A 17,297-nucleotide genomic window follows, 5' to 3' on the forward strand; every position below is an offset into this window, starting at 1 on the left:
CTACTGAGCACAGCAAACACCAGAGATCTCAGTGCTAGTGACCAGCATCTGGAAGACCAAAGAGCTACAGTCATTCCAGTAAGTCAAAAGTCTGTCTGCTGTCACTACAAATAGTCATGTGCTGCACATAGTCAAGCCTCAAGATAATTGTCTCAAGTCTATTACAAGTACAATTGGTTCCAGCAAGCTGCTAGGAGCTTTTGTGTTCCTGGCCACCTCTCTGGGAATCTGGCCTAGCTGTGAAGATAATACCATCTGTCTGAACTTAGTAAAGCCTCCGTTAAACCATAACTGGTTGTGGACTCTCCTTTCCCCTAACTAGCCATTTGAATAGCAGAGATATTGTCCGCGTGGTTCCTGTACCCGAAAACCACTCTGGAGTCACGAACACTAGGGGTTAACAACGTCTTGTCCAAGGGGTTAATACCATCTGACCCCACCACCTACACTGCTACACCCGTGGTCCTGCCATACATCGGTGGTCCACCACAACAGCATTTATATTGCATGCTTCTGATTCATACTGCATATAGGCTCATAACACATACTGTATATGCACTAAGCCTTAGCATTGATGTTAGACATATGGTCATAGTTTATGCGTGCATTTGTTCATAGCTTGTTCTTTGTGCATACATGCATAATTTCACAGTAGGTTAGGTTCATAGTGTCACCCATACCTAGCATACATTCAAAGTGCTTATTTGCGGCTCCTGTTTATAATGTGTAGTAAGTTACATCAGGTTAACCCATTTTTGTACATTCGTAAAGGGAATATCTTTGCACATATTTTGGCGAATACAATCGTAGCCTTGGTCAGTGCATACTATGGTAGTTTTTTTTTTTTTTGGTGTATACAGTTAGCATGTTAAATGTTATGGTAGTCATTAAGGTCATGGTTATAGCATTTTCGGTACATACAATTTAGTGTTCGTCTGTATGTGTCCAATTTATCGTTTAGTGCATACGGTTGGCATTTGTTACATGTGTACGGTTACAGCACTTCGTCTGCATGCGCTTATAGCAAGCACTTTGGCGGTACATAAGCTTTTGGGCAAACAGTTTCAATATGTAGTCTCTACATACGTGATAACATTTATTCATTGGTCACCGTTTAGTAGTATCTGGGCATTTAGGCTGACCATAAGGTTGGTATGATGGGCTTACATTACAACTTATGTCTGTACACACTGTTGTAGTTGGTCCGTGCTCATGCTTGTAGGAGGTGTTCTGTGCATACGTTCATAGCATGTATTTGGGCCATTGTTCATAGCAATCATTCATGTTAGTATTTTCTGGCGGTATGTTGTAGTTTACCATAGGTTCATTACAGCTGTAATACGGGGCAGTTGTTCATAGCGTCTGCCAGGCATATGTTTCCATAGTGTTCTTGTCATGCTTTTAGCATCAGAACTCACACCATCAAGGGTTGTATACTCGCTTTGTCTGCCTCATCTGCAGGGGATGCACTGCACATGTTCTTGTGATTGACAGAGCAATGACCTCACGACATATAGGTGGTTGTTACCTGTTGTGTCTGCCATGTCCACAGGGGGAGGTACCACGTAGTTCCTTGCCTCTGACACTTTTTTCACAACAAAAACGTCCTGACATATAGGTGGTGGTTTACCAGTCAAGCCTGCTACATAGGCAGGAGGATGCACCACATGGGTTATTGTTACGGACACATAGGTGGTTGTTTACTCATTATGCCTACCATGTCTGCGGGGGGGGGGGGGGAGGAACCACATACTTATTGGTTATTGGTACTGACTAGTCTTTCAGAGCAACAGCATAACATTTAGGTGGTTGTTTATCAGTTATGCCTGCCACATATGCAGAGGGAGTCACCTCATAAGTCATTGTCACGTCTTCAGAGCAATAACTTTACGATACATAGTTGGTGGGATACCCGTTATACCTGCCATGTTTGCTGGGGAATGCATCACACAGGCTATTGTTCCAGACATAAAAAGTTTAGAGCTATAACGGTTCAGTAATAGGGATGTTATATTCTTAGTACCTGCCACGTCTGCAGGGGGATTCACCACATAGGTTACTGAAATGTCTTGTTGTGTAGATGCTTGTATCCTTCATGGGGTGGCGCTGCTTTAGTCAGGGGTTACTGTCACGGTCTCAGAAGCTGTGGGTAGATACATCCCACAGCTGAGGGGGTGACTGACTGTTAGTCCGATCACGTCTGCAGGTAAGGTAGTTACAAAAGTCTTGTTTAGACTACAGTTGAACTTGTGTTGCAAGGTCATCTTCATAGGCTTGTGTTGTAAGGTTTTATCATTTGGCTAACAAGTTATTTTACCTCATTTTAGCAGGGACTTGGGAAAGCACTAGGTTTATACTAGATACCAAGCATCTAACAGTTTTCCCCTCTTGTCGTGTTACAAAGGTAAGTTGGTTAATATGTACTACAGCTAGTATGTCAGCTTGGTCCGGTTCAGGTGACGATTCGTTTATATCAGAGTGGGCACGATTACCACAGCTTCTCAGTACCAGGAATTGTCCTATGTGGTTACTAGTTGGCAGCTGCAATTCTGTCCTGCAAGATTCCAGTGTTAGGGTATGGAAGGGTTGCGGTGGCTAGCATGTGTGGATTAATGGATGATAATTATTAATATTTTACACTAGGTTGACTTTTGCGCTCTAAAAGGCGTGACCTTGGACAAGATTTATGGCACACCTCTGACAGCTTTTCTAAGGTATGCAACATTGCAGCCATGAGTTTGTAGCCCTGAGTACAAGTATTAAGCCTGTTAAGGCTGTATTTGTATAAGGGGTGTGAGTATTCCACACCTCTAGGTGGGGTTACAGGTGTCAGGGCAGTGGGCATATAACATACGTAACGTTTTTGCAGAACCTGCCCATCCCTCCCTCATTAATTTATCTACAGGTATGCCCACTAAAGGCGTACCCTCGGACGCAGTTTAATGGCACACCCCTGACCGCTTTGCTAAGGTTATTGTATTTCATACAAGTAGGTATGCAACATTGCAGCCACGAGCACGAGTTTGCAGCCCTGAGTACAAACATATTTTATTATCTACAATACATTATAACAAAGAGAAAATACAGGAAGTGTTGGTGGGACAAGCGGGGCCCTGCGCAGCAAGACTGTGACATGCCCCTTGCTCACACAGCAGGCTGACAACCCAGAAGCCTGCACAGAGCCCTGCTTGTCCTGAGAGACACAGGTGATAGCTGCAGGGATAACTTTTTTTTTTTTACTGCCCCCCAAAATTATTATTTTTTTTTTTTAACAATGTATATTGAAAATACACATATATCATCTACATTACATAAAAATGTTGCAGATGACAGTACCCATTGAAGCATTTCCTCCCCAGCTACATAACTCTGTATAACAATCTGGACTGTTTTTATGACAACTCGGCACGCCGCTCTTCCACTTAATATTATGCGTCTATGGAAACACTCATAACACTCCGCACCAAGAGACAGACCCATCCAACTTTCCAAATTAAAAATGTTAAAATGTAATTTCTTGAAAAAATTGGAAGATAAATAAACCTCCAAAATAGAGTTTTTTTTTTTTTTTTGTGCAAGCTCTGCAGCCAATTTTTCTTTCCTAAGTCCTAATGAATAAAATGCATCTTGGGAGTTTCCAGCAGGAGCCATGTATTTAGCTGCTGACTGTACAGCCAGATGCGGCGGGCAGAATGTTTTCCACAGCCTGACATCTGAGCCCGGTGGCCTTTATCCAAGCACGAGGAGGAAGGGGAAAAAAGGAGGTGGTTCTGGTGTCATGTGGTAAACACCGTCTCCCATGATACTTGCTGAACATACACGCTGGCAGCGCCGTCCGCCAGGGGTGTGCTGGAGCGATACAGAGGACAACTGTTCAGTCTGGAGGGAGTTCACTCCTAATATTTGCATTGCTCAAAGAACAGAACAGATGGAGCCGCTCTCACAGATCCCAACCAAATATCCCTGGTAGAAGTTTTGGAAGCCCAAAATATTTGGGGGAGTTTGTGCGACACCTGGGAGCATACATTTTTGCACCTATTGATTAACTTTTTTTGTGCCAATTTTTAGCACCGTGTTTTCAACAAAAAAGAGACTATTAGTCTTCCTAGGATCAGCGTTTCCCAATCAGGGTGCCTCCAGCTGTTGCAAAACTACAACTCCCAGCATGGCCGGACAAGCCTTTAGCTGTCCGGGCATGCTGGAAGTTGTAGTTTTGCAACAGCTGCAGGCACCTTGGTTGGGAAACACTGCCCCAGGTAATACATTTATCATGTGCAAAGTTTGCATAAAAACACACATGGCAAACTCAAAGAAAAATATATATATTTTTTAAAAGCAAATCTAAGACCCAACCACCCCTCCCCCACCCCCGCCATTTTTAATCTCACAGCCTTCTTTAGTGTAAGGCTCTTTTAACAGGAGCATCTATTGTGGTCCCTAATACAGAGTTAATCTATAGGGCTGTACACATGGCCATATCAAATAAACACATTTTAAGCCTTATCCCATATGTGCTTTTACGGCCAGCACTAAAGGGCCCTAGGTTACTTTCCCTAGCATGTGTGATAGCCTGGGGGGTGTAGGGTATGGGGAGTGTAGCTGTGCAGTAATTAAAGGGTGCTTGTTAACCCTTGCTATTCGTGATGCCAGGGTGAGGGTTCCTCAATAACGCTTTTTCTATCGCCACCCTTCCCAAGAGCGATAGGGAGGTAGATAATAAGAATAGATTGTTCACAACCGGAGAGTTTCTGAAACAGCCATTAACTTTCACTGAAGGTTTTCTGCAAGCTTCAATAACATAACAGTCTCTCAGCATAATAGCTTCCCTTGGAGATTGACAAAGGTTGGGACTTTAGCATTAAGAGTCTTTTAGTACTATGCGTTGTTCCTCTGGATTTAGGGGTTAGTTGCAGTCCAGTAGTCACGCTAGCATTAGCGGGGATTTAGATTTGAACTCACGGTTTTGGTTCTGCTGAGGCCATAGGTTTTGAGGCCTAGTGTGTCTTTGAAAGTTGCGTAGCACCGTCCTGTTAGTTCGGCATCCATGAGAGCAGCAACCCAAGAGAGCGATAATTGGACGCAGCTCCCTTATATGGACAGGGGCTGGACTAACGCTAATTAGTCCATACTGATGTCAATCACCATTACAGAGATTTGTGGGTAACACATGACCCAAGGACCTCCTAAGGTCCTGCAACATACCATAGAGGTTACTAGCATGGTCACATGACCGAAGGTCCTGCGACGTTGAACAAGGTAAATACTATACATTACTATAGAATATATATATGTATTGAATATATACATATATTAACATTAGAGATAGACTTTAGGAGAGGCGACAAGAGGCTGTCCCACCTGAGGAACCCTACCTGAACGTAGTTACTCTGGCTTTGGGGACCTCTACACTACATTACTGTCCCTCAGACGTCTGACAGGTAAGTTAAGGTCTTTGGGTTTGGAAACTTTAGTTTGTAACTGGATTGAACACTGGCTCATGGATCGTACCCAGAGAGTGGTGGTCAATGATTTGTACTCTGATTGGTCCCCGGTTATTAGTGGTGTACCCCAAGGTTCAGTACTGGGCCCGCTGTTTAATTTATTTATCAATGATATAGAGGATGGTATTAACAGCTCTGTTTCTATCTTTGCAGATGACACCAAGATTTGTAGCACAGTACAGTCTATAGAGGATGTGTATAGGTTACAAGATGACTTGGATAGACTAAGTGTCTGGGCATCCACTTTGCAAATGAGGTTCAATGTGGATAAATGTAAAGTTATGCATCTGGGTACTAATAACCTGCATGCGTCGTATGTCTTAGGGGGGATTAAACTGGCAGAGTCACTGGTAGAGAAGGATCTGGGTGTACTTGTAGATCACAGACTACAGAATAGCATGCAATGTCAGGCTGCTGCTTCCAAAGCCAGCAGGATATTGTCATGTATCAAAAGAGGCATGGACTCAAGGGACAGGGACATAATACTCCCCCTTTATAAAGCATTGGTACGGCCTCACCTGGAATATGCTGTTCAGTTTTGGTCGCCTGTACATAAAAGGGACACTGTGGAGCTGGAAAGGGTGCAGAGACACGCGACTAAACTAATATGGGGCATGGAACATCTTAGCTATGAGGAGCGATTAAAGGAGTTACAATTGTTTAGTCTTGAGAAGAGACGTTTAAGGGGGGATATGATAAACGTATATAAGTATATAAATGGCCCATACAAAAAATATGGAGAAAAACTGTTCCAGGTTAAACCCCCCCCCAAAGGACGAGGGGGCACTCCCTCCGTCTGGAGAAGAAAAAGTTTAGTCTCAAGGGGCGACACGCCTTCTTTACCATGAGAACTGTGAACTTATGGAACAGTCTACCTCAGGAACTGGTCACAGAAGGAAAAATGTATAGCTTTAAAACAGGGTTAGATACATTCCTGGAACAAAACAACATTAATGCTTATGCAGAATTATAAAACTACATCCCTTCCCCTTATCCCCTTACACCCTTCCCTTAAATTCCCTGGTTGGACGTATGTCTTTTTTCAACCATACTAACTATGTAACTAGGTACGGTATGCAATACGGTACCAGGATACCACACATGCTGGGAGTTGTAGTTTTGTAACAGCTGTAGACACCCTGGTTGGGAAACACTGTCCTAGGTAATACATTTATCATGTGCAACATTCGCATAAAAACACAGATGGCAAACGCATAAATAAAAAATAAATAAATAAATCTCACCCCCCCCCCACCGTTTTAAATCTCACAGCCTTCTTTAGTGTACCTGCATGAAATGTACCATCGTGAAACTTAATTGCCCCTCAACTTCATGATATTATAAAAAAAATATATATATAAAAACAAACAAACACATACACACAAGGACCAATGAGAAAATTAGAAATTCCCCCATTGTCCTTTGGTCGCCCCAGATACTAATGGTAAAGCATCTATTGTACTTGACGCAATACATTTAGAGAATCTGGCTATTCACACAAGGCAGATTTGATGCAGAATGTTCTGTGACTGTTCTATTTGTCTGAAATTCCACCGTGTGAATAGACGCTTAGGAGATAAGGCAGTGTTTCCCCAGCAGGTTGCCTCCAGCTGTTGCTGTAGCTGTTGACAGGGCATCTCCTCCATATACATCTAAAGGACACTGCTAACGCACTGTGAAACTGACTTAATACCGCCAGGATTAGAAAAAAAAAAAAAAGCACCACACAGGTCCTCAGGTTGTGTGTAGTATTGCAGCTCAGTTTAATTGAAGGATTGAAGGGAATTGAGCCAAGTTGTAATGCCACACACAACCTGAGGACAGGTATGGTGCTGTTGTGTTTTTTCCCCCTTCTTTTCTCTTTAAGAAATCAGCTCTGTTTTTCTACTTTTGGATAACCTCCCTAATAGTAACGTCCTTCTAGGGCAGTGAAGACTTACACTGCTCCAGGAGAAGTGAGGGACCAGTCTTTGGGTGCACCTCGAAACAGGGGGTCCTGGGCGATGACCTAGTTTGCCAACCCCCTACACCCAGACCACGACTACGATTATTACCTGAGCAGAAACTGTTGCTACTTATGGTCCTTGCAGATCGACTTGAGGTCAGGTTAAAGTCTTTGCTTTCCTCTTCAGAGAAAGGGGATTCAGAAGATGGCGAAACTTTCTGCTTTGGCAAGTAAGGTCGCAGAACCAAGCGGGGAATGCGGCTGCGGGCGATCTCTTTGTCTTGCATTTTCTGTTGATAAAGACCAAAATAAAATGTAATATTTTTATTTTTTTAAGGTCATTTGTGGCAAACACTAAAAGGAAATGAAAATCTTAACGTAAACAACATAATGGAGGCATTTTCACATATTGATGGTGTTTCCATGACAACAGTTTCGAAAGCCGTCGGAACGTCTGGCAAAGCATTTATCATCAGGCATCACAGAATGTAAAATAGAAGCCTCTCATTACCATAAACACAAAGGATAAAAACAAATATAGTAAGGTTACTTTGTTAGAATAGGTGGGTTGTAACAATCAATCAGTCAGGGGCATACGTGTTCACACCAATACAGTCCCAGAAAGAGGGGTCCTGCATTTTACTGCACCCCACCTTCCTCTGGTCAGGTTTCTACCATTTAAAGAGTACCTGTCATCAAAACATTTTCTAAACTAACTCAGATTATATTCCCCAACTACTAACACCCCTCTGCTGCCCTAAGAAAAAATAAAATAATTCTGAGCTTTAAAAAGCTGTGTATTATACCTTTCCCTTGCTCACATTGTGCGAGATCCCAGCAGGAGAAAGTGGGCGTTCCCAGCAGGGGCAACGTCACTGAAGCCTGTGAGAGCTGTGCCTTGCCATGCCCCGCACGCACAGTTTGGTCTCCTGCCAGGCCGGTAGGAGACCAAACTAGCTGTTTGACTTACGGCAGGGACCAGAGCAGAGCCACCTAGTGGCCGTTTTTTTTACAATCACATTAAAAACATAAAAAGGTTAAGAATTTTAACAGCAAGTAAACAGCAAAGTGTCTTATAACACAATAAACAATATTTTAAAAGTGCAGTTTGGTAACAGGTACTCTTTAAAAGGCAGTGGTTTCAAACCACCAACGGCTATCTGGGCATGCTGGGAGTCAAAATTTTGCAACATCTGAAGGGCCACAGTATGAGGCCATTGATTTAAGGAGACAAGACAGTGGTTCCTTCTATAGTGCAAATGCTCTTTTTGCCAGTTTCATGCCCCTACTTTCAAATTTTTGGGGTTTCTTCATCTGACATGGTTGGCACCAATTTCCGTGGGAGAAGTCCATATATTACATCACTTACAGGGATGAACTTAGGTCAGCTAGTGCCCACTGCAGAACCCCTAAACACTTTTATGTATATAGTGTACCATATAGTGCCCAAATACTATAGTCAAGTGTATAACCAACAGTTCCAAGAAATTCTCTTCTGGGGTGGAGGGCAGCTGGGGGTCGAAACTAGGTGATGTTACCCCATAATACACATCAAAGGGGGTCCTATATCTTCTATGGTCTTTGCTGACAAAAACTGGTGCTAACCTGAGTTTTGTAGTAGACAATTTGCAAATAATTTTATGGGGACCACACTATGGTTCACATTTGGTAGTAGCCATTCTACAATAACCTCCTATTCCAGCTCATTTTTTGAGACTTCCATGGGAGTATCTGGGAAATGCTTAAAAGAACTGGGTGGTGAGGGCCAGTAGGTGTTGGAGGCCCCTTCTGTTTGCATTATAATCTGCCCTTACACTGTACAGGTTGTTGCAATTGTGGTGTCCCAGTACCAATGGCTGTCCTGTGGCTTTGGGCAGCCCAGCAGCATAGGGTGTTGGGCCCACAGACTTCTCACCACATTGATTGGTGTTAGCACTTTAGTAAAAATGTATATATTTTTATAATTATTTTGTTGTTATCCTCATGTATGTTATTTATATATGTTACTGTGCCTTTAAGCAGAGGAGTAGTGTACCCCCATGTGACCCTATCTGTCAATGGGAAGCCCTAAATTCTTCCCCATGTAGTGTAAAAGGGGGGAGGTCACCCCTGAACGGTTGTTACTGAGCCACAGTGTGGTAAATGTGTTGTGTGTAGAAGCCTCAAGGGAAGGCCCAGATCAAATTTGCATCCTCTCACTCTGCACCAGGCTGTATGTGTAATACTATCTGCACCCTACTCAGTAAAAGACAGTTATCCGTAACCTGACCTCGGTGTGTTGTTTTACGCCCCGTGTCTGGCCCAGGAGAAGCCGTCTCCAATCTTGGACCGTGTATAGGCTAACAGTGCCCTGGCGTCAAGAAGTGATGAGTTCTCTCTCTTAGCAGCCTCGTGGCTACCACACAATGAAACCCTGTGGTACCAAAATTTGTAGAGGACATATGTAAAACAGCTTCTTGTTTTGCACACACACACTACAACCAATAGAAAAAGAGCAACCTATAGATGTGCTTCTAGTCTATGGAAAATCCAATAAGCTACACAATGCTCTTAATTAAGATCTATGAATACAGGAAACAATAATTGAACAACCTTGCCTTAGGCGGAGACAGGGACGCACCAACAGTCCATTCATTTATAAAAGTCATCAATAATTAGTGTTCAGTGTAACATTATTCCCTAAAATCCAGGTTAGAAGATGCTTTTGCTCTAAAGCTACTACATATAATGAAAAATTTAATTAAACCAGCATACCAGTCCCAAAAAAGTTAATCTCGCAACAATATTGGGCAGACTAGAGGGGCCAAGTGGTTCTCATCTGCCGACACATTGCGTTTCTATGTCTAACAATTAGCTTATATTATAAGTTGTGTAACTTTGTACAGACATTGCATTATTTATCTTGTACTCCTTACGTTACGAATGGGAGTTTACTCCAGAGCTGCATTTATAATTCTGCTGGTTGTCCTTGGAAACACCCAACTAAAGTGCTGGCAGAAATATTCTTACACCTTCAGACTAGAGTTTGTGCCTTCCATTGAAGAGGATTCTGAGAGCCATCCCCTATGTATACAGAACATGTGCAGGCCCACTTACAACTGCATTGCATCTCTACATACCCTGGAGAAATGAGCAATAACGTCTAATCCCTTATTTGTGAACCATCCCTAAGGTGAGCCCAGGCTTTGACACAATAATGTGCCCCAAAGATCCAGCTTAAAGGCAGAGTCACACGAACCGCATCCGCTGCACCGACGGCTCCCGCTGTAGAAATCCATCTCTAAGAGCGGACACACATATCTGCCCGGCTGCAGCAGGGAGCTCACTTTGCGACTGTGACTGCTGTCGGCGCATCCGCAGCGTGAAATACACTGCAAATTTGTATCGTGAATTTTGCTAATATATTCGCTATATATTTGAAATTACGAAATTTACCGCATATTCCTTCTTTTCACTTGTGGGCCAATTAGAATAATGCAAATACACTTGTCAGAGGTTATCAACAACATCCCTAGCAACCAATAGTAAAGGTGCCCACCCCCTCACTGTTTTCTTCCTCAAATACGCGAATATGAGAATATGCGAAATGCGAATATAGGACGAATATTCATCTATATATATTCGCAAAATATTGTGAATTCGAATATGAGCAATGCCGCTCATAACTATTTAACATTCCCATTCTGGTGCCCAGTGGTGTAAATGGAATCTTCTGTCCCTGAAAGTAAAATCAGTAGCCCCCCCCCCCAAATCCATCTTGTATGTTTGAAGGGCATTTGATCCTCCAAAGACATCAGGGCCAAGTTGCAACTGCTTCTTCCCCATCACAGTCTAGTGCACAGTATAATGGGTTCTGTACCTGCCAAGACTATTTTAGTACCCCCCCCCCCCCCCCCCACAACCATGCTTCTCCAGACCCCTATATACAACTATGAAGACTTTACACCTCATTGTCTTCTCTGCTTCTAGGACAATAATTCTTGGAAAAACTCCATTGGCACCAAGAAAAGGAAAGGCGATTACTTGCACAGAAGCTACACACCGTATATGCAGCCATTTACTTTGACTATAAAAACAGGACAGGATCTCTGCCAAATTACTATTATAATGGTATGCCTATAATTTCCTCTCAGAATCTGGATGTGGAATCTTTTATGGAAATACCGTTGGTTTTTGGTTGTGTGTGTCTCTCTCGCTCTCAATTCTTAGACAGCATTACACAGAAGTTATATATAAAAAAAAAAAAAAAACCGAACAACAACATGATAAATTATTCACAGGCCCTTTAACCCCTTAAGGACGCAAATGTACGTCCTGGTGAGGTGGTACTTAACGCACCAGGACGTACATTTACGTCCTGTGCATAACCGTGGGCATCGGAGCGATGCCCGTGTCATGCGCGACTAATCCCGGCTGCTGATCGCAGCCAGGGACCCACCGGCAATGGCCGACGCCCGAGATCTCGTGGGTGTCCGCCATTAACCCCTAAGGTGCCGGGATCAATACAAATCCCGGCATCTGCGGCAGTGCGCGATTTGAATGAATGATCGGATCGCCCGCAGCGCTGCTGCGGGGATCCGATCATTCATAACGCCGCACGGAGGTCCCCTCTCCTTCCTCCGTGCGACTCCCGGCGTCTCCTGCTCTGGTCTGTGATCGAGCAGACCAGAGCAGAAGATCACCGAAAACACTGATCTGTTCTATGTCCTATACATAGAACAGATCAGTATTAGCAATCATGGTATTGCTATGAATAGTCCCCTATGGGGACTATTCAAGTGTAAAAAAAAATGTAAAAGTAAAAGTAAAAAAAGAGTGAAAAATCCCCTCCCCCAATAAAAAAGTAAAACGTCCGTTTTTTCCTATTTTACCCCCAAAAAGCGTAAATTTTTTTTTAGAGACATATTTGGTATCGCCGCGTGCGTAAATGTCCAAACTATTAAAATAAAATGTTAATGATCCCGTACGGTGAAAGGCGTGAACGGAAAAAAAAAAGTCCAAAATTCCTACTTTTTTAATACATTTTATTAAAAAAAAATTATAAAAAAATGTATTAAATGTTTTTTATATGCAAATGTGGTATAAAAAAAAAGATCATAGCGCAAAAAATGAGCCCCCATACCGCCGCTTATATGGAAAAATAAAAAAGTTAGAGGTCATCAAAATAAAGGGATTATAAACGTACTAATTTGGTTAAAAAGTTTGTGATTTTTTTTAAGCGCAACAATATTAAAGTAAGTAATAATGGGTATCATTTTAATCGTATTGACCCTCAGAATAAAGAACACATGTCATTTTTACCATAAATTGTACGGCGTGAAAACGAAACCTTCCAAAATTAGCAAAATTGCGTTTTTCGTTTTAATTTCCCCACAAAAATAGTGTTTTTTGCTTGCGCCATACATTTTATGATATAATGAGTGATGTCAATACAAAGGACAACTGGTCGCGCAAAAAACAAGCCCTCATACTAGTCTGTGGATGAAAATATAAAAGAGATATGATTTTTAGAAGGCGAGGAGGAAAAAATGAAAACGTAAAAATTTAATTGTCTGAGTCCTTAAGGCCAAAATGGGCTGAGTCCTTAAGGTGTTAAAGGGGTACTCCGATGGGGGAAAAAAAAAAAATCATATCAACTGGCTCCAGAAAGTTAAACAGATTTGTAAATTGATTCTAATTTAAAAAAAATCTTAATCCTTTCAATAATTATCAGCTGCTGACGTTGAGTTGTTGTTTTCTGTCTGGCAACAGTGCTCTCTGCTGACACCTTTGCTTGTCTCGGGAACTGCCCAGAGTAGAAGAGGTTTGCTATGGGGATTTGCTTCTAAACTGGGCGGTTCCCGAAACACGTGTCATCAGAGAGCACTTAGACAGAAAAGAACAACTCAACTTCAGCAGCTCATAAGTACTGAAAGGATTAATATTTTTTAATAGAAGTCTTTTACAAATCTGTTTAACTTTCTGGAGACAGTTGAAATATATATATCTCAACTGATGCCAGAAAGTTAACAGATTTGTAAATTACTTCTATTTAAAAATCTTTATCCTTCTGGTACTTAGCTGCTGTATGCTCTAGAGGAAGTTCTTTTTCTTTCTGACCACAGTGCTCTCTGCTGACACCTCTGTCCATATCAGGGACTTTCCAGAGCAGGAGAGGTTTGCTATGAGGATTTGCTTCCACTCTGGACAGTTCCTGACATGGACAGAGGTGTCAGCAAAGAGCACTGTGGTCAGACATATTCAAAAAGAAAAGAACTTCCTGTGGAGCATACAGCAGCTGAGAAGTACTGGTAGGGTGAAGATTTTTAAATAGAAGTAATTTACAAATCTGTTTAAAGAAAAATAAATAGTTTTTCACAGGAGTACCCCTTTAACAGCAGCCAAAAAGTAGCACATATGACGTGATGTGGCCTACCCCCATTCAATAAGATTCTAGAGCCCTCAATAACCCTTTAAAAGAAGAAAGGAAATATGGAACATACAAGAACATTTCTACTACTGTCTTCTTAATAAGAAAATGCTGTGTTTGCCATAGTCAGCATTTTATAGCATTGCTGTTATTTCCTAGGCTCCCCGTGTGTGTGTATGGGCCCCTCGGAAACACAGAAGTCATAAGACATTCCGAGGAAACATGACGCAGCCATCAATGCCGGAGAACGACAGCCATGTGAGAATTATTACAGGAGGCTGATAGATCATGTTAAAAGCCACATCCAAACACTGACTCTCACCCAACATGGATGGAAAATATATATTACCATCAGTCCACATGAGGCAGGGGCTCCACAGTGACCTATCGCTGCAATCTCATACAGGATCCCATTAGAAATGTACATGGACTTATATATCTCACACACACGTGTAATCACATAGGCTGAACTCCCTGAAAGGGGTTATTCTGGATTAGAAAAACAGCCAATTTCTTCCAAAAACAGCACCACCCCTGTCCTCAGGTTGTGTGTGGTATTGCAGCTCAGTTTTACTGAAGTAAATTGAGCAAAGTTGTAATACCAGGGGTGGTGCTGTTCTTTGAAACAAATCAGCTCTGTTTTTTTTTCTATTCCTGGATAACCCTTTCAAAGCCAGAATCACACACAGCAGTATCTTTGGAAAATTAATATTGCAGTTTTGCAAAAAAATTTTTTTTTTTTGTAGCTGCGTTTCTAAAACAGCCAATATCCACCAGAATAATAATTAACACATTTTATATAGCATCAAAAGATTCCACTTAAAAAGGGGTACTCCGCTGCTCAGTGTTTGGAACAAAGTGTCTCCCGAGGCCGGCTCCAGTGTTGCGAACAGTTTGTTCCAGATGCTGAGCAGCAGGGTACCCCTTTAAAAGAGACACCTGTTTGCAGAAAGAAAAAAAAAAAATGGCATAAAAAAACCACCAACCTTAGTCTAGGACAACATGCGTTGTGTGACAATAAATCCCACCTAAGCTACTCAACCAAAATATTTGAGTGACTTGCGATTTGACTATAAACACACATGAAATCACCCAAAAAATTGCAAGCCGGTTGCATACAGCTTCGGCCCCTTTCACAATGCATTGCTCCCAGTCAAGAACGGCCATTAAAAGTTTTTTTTTTTCCCTTTTGCGTGGGACTTTAAAACGGCCGTTCTCGGGATGGGTAGAAATGTGCAACAACAGGTCCCGAAGGCTCCCATTTACTATGATGGGGTCAGGGCGCCATTGTTTTTTTTTTTTTATGGGAATAGTGACCAGGTGAAAGAAGGTGCAAGCAGTATTTTTTTTCTACTGCTATTCTTCCCAACTCCCCTGACGCGCGTCACACTACCGTGTCATAACAGCAGTGTGAAAGGAGCCTTACACGAAAATCAATGCGGGCGGTCACATGCGACTTAGGGGGAGTGTCGTGTTGCAGCTTCAGCTGCAACACGACACTCCCCCTAAGTCGCATGTGACCACCAGCATTGATTTTCGTGTTCACTTATTTACTATGAAAGCACAGCCATCAATGCAGCACATACACCACATAGCCTAGATGGATTCTACAGAGCAAATAATGTCATCTCTGCTCGTCTGCAATTACTGTGGTTTAAGTCATTATGTAAATATTTTTATTATTAATATATATTCATATTGCATTGATGTATTACCATAATAAATTAAAAATACAGAAGCCATAAAATTAAAATTATTCCAATGACACTTGGAAATCGGAGCCTCTCAGGTTAGTTATGGATTAATGCCTCACCCAAGAGCACAAGCGAACGTCACACACACACACACACACACACACTATAAGACACAAAGCCAGATAAGACTAAGCAGAAAATGATCAGAAATACAATAATCACAATCTAAAGAGTAAATTGCTACAAGTCATCCTGGGATCCATCCTCCCTTATTATGTGATGATGAATCTGATGCAATCCTCTGTACACAGCATTAGGAGGCTCAGGCGTGATCCTTACCTTGCTGTCTTTTAGGGGTCCCATGGTTTCAGCGGTGCTCACCCTTACACCCTTACACCCTGTGGATTGAGACAGAAAATACAACGTATCAATAATTCAATTCTTTTTCACATCCTCACTGGCACTTGTTGAATCTCCATTTACCTGGTTTTGTATGTTCACGTCTTCTATGAACAGACTATCCTAACAAGTGTGAACATCAACCTGTCCACTGACCGCCCAGCCCCCTTCCCCTATATAATTGTATCAATTAATTCCTGCCTTGATCAATTATGTCAATTAGGAATGGAAGAGTCTATAGGCTCCATAGAAGGACATCAGTCTCCACCTTGTAGCCGGATGTCCCTATGGTATCAGTTACCTGACGGTGTCCCATCCCTCTCACCTGGGCTGCTGGCTGTTCTCCAGACAGTGGTGCACTGCAGCTGACACAATGCTGTCTGTAGTCCTCCTCCTCCTCCTTCTCCAGTACACACCTCACTGTCTTACTGGCTGCAGAGCTGCTGTCTTCCCAGAGACAGGGCTGAGCTGTCAGGGCTGAGCATGCTGCAGAGCTGCCTCCCCCTGGCTGCAGAACAGGTCGTCACACTACTGCTGCGCACACGATGCTGGGTGTCACTGGGGGATGACACAGCAGAGCTGGATGGGTTTAGTAGTGCAAACACAAAGCGGTTACGACAGGCGGGGTAGAAAACAAATATCCAGTAGCTTAAGGACAGTGCTAATACCTAAAGCAGTGTTTCCCAACCAGGGTGTCTTCAGCTGTTGCAAAACTGCAACTCCCAGCATGCCCGGACAGCCAACCAGGGTGTTGTGGTTTTGCAACAGCTGGAGGGGCACTGTTTGAAAAACACTGGCCAGACTAAAAAAGCTTTATAATAAATATATATATATATATATATATATATATATATATATATCTTACACTAGCTGATTGCCCGGCATTGCCCGGTTTTTCCTTCCTAAGCCCTGTTGGGGTGGAAAATAAACAAAGGAAGCTTTTGACTTCATATCCCATCCTCATATATTGTTGTCATATCCCAACCCCATATCCCGTCCTCATTTCTCAACCTCATATCCCGACCTCCTATCCCGTCCTCATATCCCATCCTCATATCCCATCATCATATCTCGACCTCATATCCTGACCTCCTATCCCGTCCTCATATCTCGACCTCATATCCTGTCCTCCTATCCCGGCCTCATATCCCGACCTCCTATCTTGACCTCATATCCCGTCCTCATATCCTGACCTCCTATCGCATCCTCCTATCTTGACCTCATATCCTGTCCTCATAACCCGACCTCATATATCGACCTCCTATCCTGACTTTCTATCCCGACCTCATATCCCATACTCACATCTCGTCTTTACATCCTGACCTCATATAACATCCTTATATCCCATT

General features: G+C 42.5%; 1 protein-coding gene across 8 annotated transcripts in view; it reads right to left on the reverse strand.

Moving 5' to 3' along the window:
- SYBU (syntabulin) overlaps positions 1-16,456 on the reverse strand; it is a 51,795-nt gene extending 35,339 nt beyond the window's left edge. For 2 of the 8 annotated variants that reach the window (XM_056522618.1, XM_056522617.1), the window contains exons 1-3: positions 16,274-16,455; positions 15,889-15,947; positions 7,556-7,736 (exon numbers count right to left, since the gene is read on the reverse strand). In XM_056522618.1, coding sequence (XP_056378593.1) covers positions 7,556-7,736; positions 15,889-15,912 — 205 coding nt within the window. In that variant the 5' untranslated portion in view covers positions 15,913-15,947; positions 16,274-16,455. Of the gene's footprint in view, positions 1-7,555; positions 7,737-15,888; positions 15,948-16,032; positions 16,055-16,273 lie in introns of those variants that run through there. The other 6 variants (XM_056522612.1, XM_056522610.1, XM_056522616.1 and 3 more) reach the window with 6 other exon arrangements.
- Between the last annotated feature and the right edge of the window lie 841 nt (positions 16,457-17,297).

The sequence above is a fragment of the Hyla sarda genome, chromosome 5 (genome assembly GCF_029499605.1).
Source record: "Hyla sarda isolate aHylSar1 chromosome 5, aHylSar1.hap1, whole genome shotgun sequence".
In the NCBI taxonomy this organism is placed as follows: Eukaryota; Metazoa; Chordata; class Amphibia; order Anura; family Hylidae; genus Hyla; species Hyla sarda.